Source organism: Echinops telfairi, unplaced genomic scaffold (assembly GCF_000313985.2).
Source record: "Echinops telfairi isolate 266 unplaced genomic scaffold, ASM31398v2 ScPeMD7_2573;HRSCAF=3158, whole genome shotgun sequence".
Classification (NCBI taxonomy): Eukaryota; Metazoa; Chordata; class Mammalia; order Afrosoricida; family Tenrecidae; genus Echinops; species Echinops telfairi.
This window is the reverse complement of record NW_022106471.1, coordinates 1,812,847-1,818,517: the sequence shown is the minus strand read 5'-3', so window position 1 is coordinate 1,818,517 and position 5,671 is coordinate 1,812,847. Positions and strand designations below refer to the sequence as shown.

The 5,671-nt window shown below is 39.4% G+C and overlaps 1 protein-coding gene across 1 annotated transcript in view; it reads left to right on the top strand.

The window, feature by feature from the left end:
- Nucleotides 1-351: 351 nt before the first annotated feature.
- Nucleotides 352-5,671, top strand: part of GMCL1 (germ cell-less 1, spermatogenesis associated) — a 29,670-nt gene continuing 24,350 nt past the window's right edge. Inside the window, exons 1-4 of the mRNA XM_045294085.1 lie at nt 352-442; nt 1,930-2,027; nt 4,047-4,159; nt 4,755-4,820. Of these exons, the coding sequence (XP_045150020.1) occupies nt 364-442; nt 1,930-2,027; nt 4,047-4,159; nt 4,755-4,820 (356 nt within the window). The 5' untranslated portion in view covers nt 352-363. The remainder of the gene's footprint in view (nt 443-1,929; nt 2,028-4,046; nt 4,160-4,754; nt 4,821-5,671) is intronic.

The following is a 5,671-nucleotide window of genomic DNA, read 5'->3' as shown; positions in this document are numbered from 1 at the left end:
CTACTGACCACAAGGTCAGTGGTTCAAACCCACCAGCCTCTCCACAAGAGAACGCTGTGGCAGTCTGCTTCCCAAAAGATCTCAGCCTTAGAAACTGGGGAAGTTCTGTGCTGGACCTGTTGGGTCACTATGAGTCAAAATCAATTTGGTTTGCTTTGCTAAATCAGTGCTAAACTTAAAGCATTAAGCATATCTTGATAGAATCCATAGTGTCTTTATTTTATTTTCTTCTATGGATATATTTGGCAATTCTTTTTCTCTTGTAATAATAGAATGGATTAGTTTTGGTAAAACTGTTTAATGAAGGTACTGGGTAATCATTGACTTTTTTTTTTCTTTTTAAAGTCTGGCTACTTTTCTAGTATGTTCAGTGGTTCTTGGAAAGAATCCAGCATGAGTATTATTGAATTGGAGATTCCTGACCAGAATATCGATATAGAAGGTAACTACCACCATCATTTAAACTTTAGCAAAAATGTTAACCTTTCCTTCTTTTGGTGAAAAATTTAAAAAAGGGTTTCTTTTAACTTTGTAAGCTAAAAAATGCTCCATTTCAACATCTCAAGGAAATAACTTTATACTGATGTACCTCATAGTTCTTTCCCACCTATCGCGTATCGAGTCACGTGGTGCCCTCCATCAATCTGTTTACTTATCTCTGTAAGTACAAAGGGGCGTCAACAAGTTTGTGTAGAAATTCCATTATCTTTTAATTCGATTTTCCATGCACTTTTTAAACCCTACCTCATATTTCGCTCCGGGATATAGATGAACGACATAGACCAAGAGAATCAGAGTGGACCCTTTAAAAGGTACCTAGAAAAGCTGATAAATGATATTCATCAGCCACTGGGGAATATGAATATCTTTTCTGGGAACAATAAATATATGAAAACATAAACATCATTTTTTAGCTGTTAGGGTGCATAGGTCAGAAGATGGCCTTCGATGATTTGGGAGACTTATTTAGGATCTTAGAGCATTTAGTGCGACTAGAATGGACAGTAACTTTCTTACGTCCTTTTTGACTCCTTTTTGACGTGGAGCTGAGCACTGAAGAATCACGGCGGTGCGTGCCGAGCGCCAGGCTCGGAGGAAAGTGATAGAGAGCCACCAACAGTCTGGATTGGGTGCGCAGCATTTGGAACGGTGAATACTCCTTACCATTTGCTTGCTGTGATCATTGGTCGCGGTGGCCTGAACTGCTGTGTTAACGAACTCAGAAGGATTGAGTCAACCATTTGAACCCACGGCCGTTTCTTGGACGAAAGGACCTGGTGACCCACTCCTATCAAGATGACAGACAAGGAAACCCGATAGGCCAGTGTTACTTTGTCATAAGGAGTGGCTAGAAGTCGGAAGGGAGAAAGATGAGGCTTTCTACTCCCGTAAAGATTCACAGCCCCAGAAACCGCACCGGGGCAGTGTGACTCTGTCCTACAGGGTCGCTCTGAGTCAAAACTGTCGTGATGGCAGTGAGTTTGGTTGGGGTTAGGAATCTGAATAGACTCGGGCACACCATGTAGGAGATGGTGTATTCAGGGGGTCACCAGCCGGGGGCATGTGGCATGGACCGAGATTGATACCACACTCCCCGTTGGTGAAGCAGCAAAGTTAGGATGATCATTGTTTTTTCGTACTTATTGAGTGATCTACCAATTCTGACCACTTATTCAACAACAACAACGTTAAGATTAGATGCTAGCAGAATCTAGCTAGACTTGGTAATCAACAGGGATGCATAGCATTGTTAAGTTCGCACCCCAAACTGCAACCATCACTAGCATTTCATTAGCAGTGCTCCTCATATTCCTTTATGGACGTACTCGATGGAGTGAGTTAGTTGGCACTATGTGCAGAGAGTGATTTTGGTTGCACCGTTTACTTGATTCATCCCTCATTCCGTTCTCCTTAACTGCTTTGCCGCAGCATTGCAGGTTGCATTCGGCTCGCTGTACAGAGATGACGTCTTAATAAAGCCCAGTCGGGTCATTGCGATTTTGGCAGCAGCCTCCATGCTGCAGTTGGTAAGTAGATGCATTATGCAGAGTGGCTTTACCTTGTGGCAAAGGATCTATTCTAGATGCAAAAATACACTTAGCTTTTTATAATTTTTTAAAATAAAAATGACATCTGTAAATACTCCCTTTGCCAGGAATCACTTAACCCAAAGCGATGTATTATAACTGTGAGGGGGTGAGGATGTCTGTTTAGCAGAATACAAGCTGTCTCTGTACAGATGTCTTCGTATTCCTATATTGTCACACTGCAGAAAAATTGTACTTGTCCAAGTAAGCAATGGAGCCACGGTGGTATAGTGGTCGTACATTGGCCTGCGATCCACATGATCAGTAATACAAAACCACCAGCAGCTTCCTTGGGAGAAAGACTGGGCTTTCTACTCTGGTAAATAGTTACAGTCTCAGGAGGTGGCTGTAAGTCAGCATTAACTCCATGGCAGCAGGTTTGGAGTTTGGAAGTTCTCACCTTGAAAGGACCCTACAGTATAATATGTGTGAGCATAATATGGTGTTCCAAAATTAAAGTATAATCTGCCCAGTATTATAGATGCCGTCATAAACATATCCTCTGAGGCGTAGAGGATATAAAAAGAAGGGAGTCACTACTTCAACCTATGATGTCATAGGGTGATGTTTCAGATTGAGTCTTAAAACATGAAAATGTATTTATCCTGCAAAAAACAGAGAGGGTGAAGAAGGAACATTTCTGATGGAAGGAACAGTAAACATAGATCTAGAGATGTGAAACAGCGGGTGATTCGAGGATCTTAGCAGAGCATGGCTCTAACACAGACGATGGGAGGGTCTGCAGAGAAGGAGCAGAGGTCTGATCATAAAACCCCCTCAGCATCTTGCTGAGAACGTTACACTTAACGCACAAGTAAGTCTCTTTGGGGAATCTTTATGCCGGAGAGAGGATCCAGAAAGAATACTACAAAAACAGTGAGAAGGAAAGATAATTATCACACTAGTGACAACAAACAAGTAGCCGAGTGAGCATCTAAATTAGGGAGTAGCATTAAGGGTGCAGAAGGACAAATGGAAGCTGAAGATACTAAGCAGAGATAGTCCGTCACTTGGTGACAACAGATGCTAAGAGGAGCAGAGTCTGGAGTGACTGCCAGATACACGTCAGTGTGTATTTCACTCGTTTTTAAATATGGTTTCCTTTTACGTGGTATTTATGTATTCATGTATTTGAACGGTTAATAATAGCTTGCTAAATATATTTGACTAAGATCACTTGATTGAAAAAGATGTTTTGATCTCTTCAATACTAAATTCAAATAAATATAATTTTCAATACATATGACTTATTTTCTAACCTTGGTTCTTTCCGTTTTGATTTAAATCCACTTTCTGCATTGTTCATATGGCTTACTAACTATTTAACTGAATAATATGCTTGCATGCTGAAAATATTTCAGAAATCTGAGTGAAACACGGCCATCTTTCTAGGTGCTTAATTTGAGACTTTTTATGTAAACATTTCAGATTAAAATTTTAATGTCTAAAAAAAACTTGAAGAAAGCTTTTAATGTCTCAAACAATATTTTGTTTTAGGTACATTTCTTTGATATTGATAGATGTCTTAAACTTTGGTAAACATTACCTGATGATTCATAAAGTTGACTTGCTTAGCCCTTCACATGGTCATCAGACTGTGATAAAGACTTGTTCATTTAAAGAAGAACAGAGGCCAGACAGTGCTGCTACGGTCATTTGCAAAGGTCCCACTGAGGGGAACACTAGGAAAGAATGCCAGTAGCAATGTTAACGCTATTGTGCCGACACTCCCTTCCCTACCAACCCTCGTTTTCTAATTCCAAGTATCTAATTGAATACTTGCTGGATTTTTTTCAGTATTTTTGCTTATTTTAAAACATGTAGGCTGGCTGTCACTTAATGAGCTCTCTCTTCTGTCTTTCCTTTTTCCCCCCATTTTTAAAATATGTACAAGCACATACTCAGAGCTAATTTTCCCCATGTGAAATGGGCCTTTCCAGTGCTTATTTATATTTACAGGATGGTTTAATACAGCAGTGTGGTGAGACAATGAAGGAAGCAATTAATGTGAAAACTGTATGTGGCTATTACACATCAGCAGGGACCTATGGATTAGATTCGGTAAAGAAAAAGTGAGTTACCTTCCTTGTTTTCCTCCCAGCCCTCGGTTGGGGCTTGGGCTCTTTGGTTTCTTAAGAGAATGTGAAGCTACAAAAGAAGAGAAGGGGGAAAAAAAAAAAAAAAGACAGGAGCATATGAAAACCTACGTTTACTTTGAACTAATGAATAACGTCCTTTAAAGTGTTGTCTTTGATGTAATGGCCATGTGTGGGTTCTACATGCTTATGAAAACTGACCACCCTGGACAGTTCATTTTCTGTTAAGTTTTTTTAAAGTGTAGGTGTAATACCCATTTTATCAGTCTTGAAGATTAAAGTTCCTAGTTCCAGACACTAAAGACAAGGAGTAGATGTATGCAGGCCCCTTCATGGATCATTTTAACACATGTGAAATGGGATTTTGTAATTAGATGTGCTCTTATTAATTTGAAGGGAATAGTCCCTGAATAACTGCTGACAAAACAGTACTAAATTTCCAAATGTTAAACTAAAAATGTTAAGCATGTCCTAGCAAGATTAATAATTCTGTTTTTATTTTAACTGAAATTTCTATTTGACATTGTAAGTGTCTGATATATAATGTAATAATTACAAGTTTTAATTTCAGATGCCTTGAATGGCTTCTAAACAACTTGATGACTCACCAGAATGTTGAACTTTTTAAAGAAATGAGGTATTGGCTTATAGATACTATTTTTCATGTGTTGCATACCTAAAGTTTGTAAGATACTTTTATATAACTCAAAAATATATTAGGAAAAAGTGAGCATTTTAATGAAAGGTATCTTAACTTTATCCATGAACTGAAGAAACACTACACACATTTGTTTTCTTTTTTTGTAACTGATATCATGTCTGTTTTATGTAAAGAAAGATATTGCTGCTATAAGATTATAGGACAGCCCTAATTGCTATCTCACTTCCTTCCGTTGAGCTGTTAGAGAATCCAAGTTACATTTTTAAAATCCTCCTTTAGCATTAAGAAATGAAGTTTGAGAATGATGATGGCAACAAATGTACAAATGTGCTTGACACGATGGATGGATGGCTTGTGATAAGAGTTGTATGAGCCCCCAATAGAACAATTAAAAAAAGAAAAGAAATGAAGTTTGAGGACATTGCTTTAATTTTTTTTTGCAAACTTTCACCCACTGCCATTGAGCTGACTGACTCGTAGCAACCCTGTTACATGGGGGTTTCGGAGGCTGTAAATCTTGATGAGGGCAGAAAACAGCATGGTAGGTTTCGAACCACCGACCCTGTGGATAGCAACCCAACTCATAGCCCACTATGCCACCAGCGCTCCTGCTGCTAAAATTAGTAAAATAGAATTCATGCTTTGGTTGACCTTTGGATTTTACCCTGTGTAGCAGGCATCCAAAGAGCCTTGGTGACCCAGTGAATCACTGTTCAGCCACCGGCCCGAAGGTCAGCAGGTGCTCCTGAGAGAAAGGTGTGGCAGTCTGCTCTCGTGAAGGTCGCGGCTTTGGAAACCCCATGGGCCAGTTCTGCCCTAGACATATT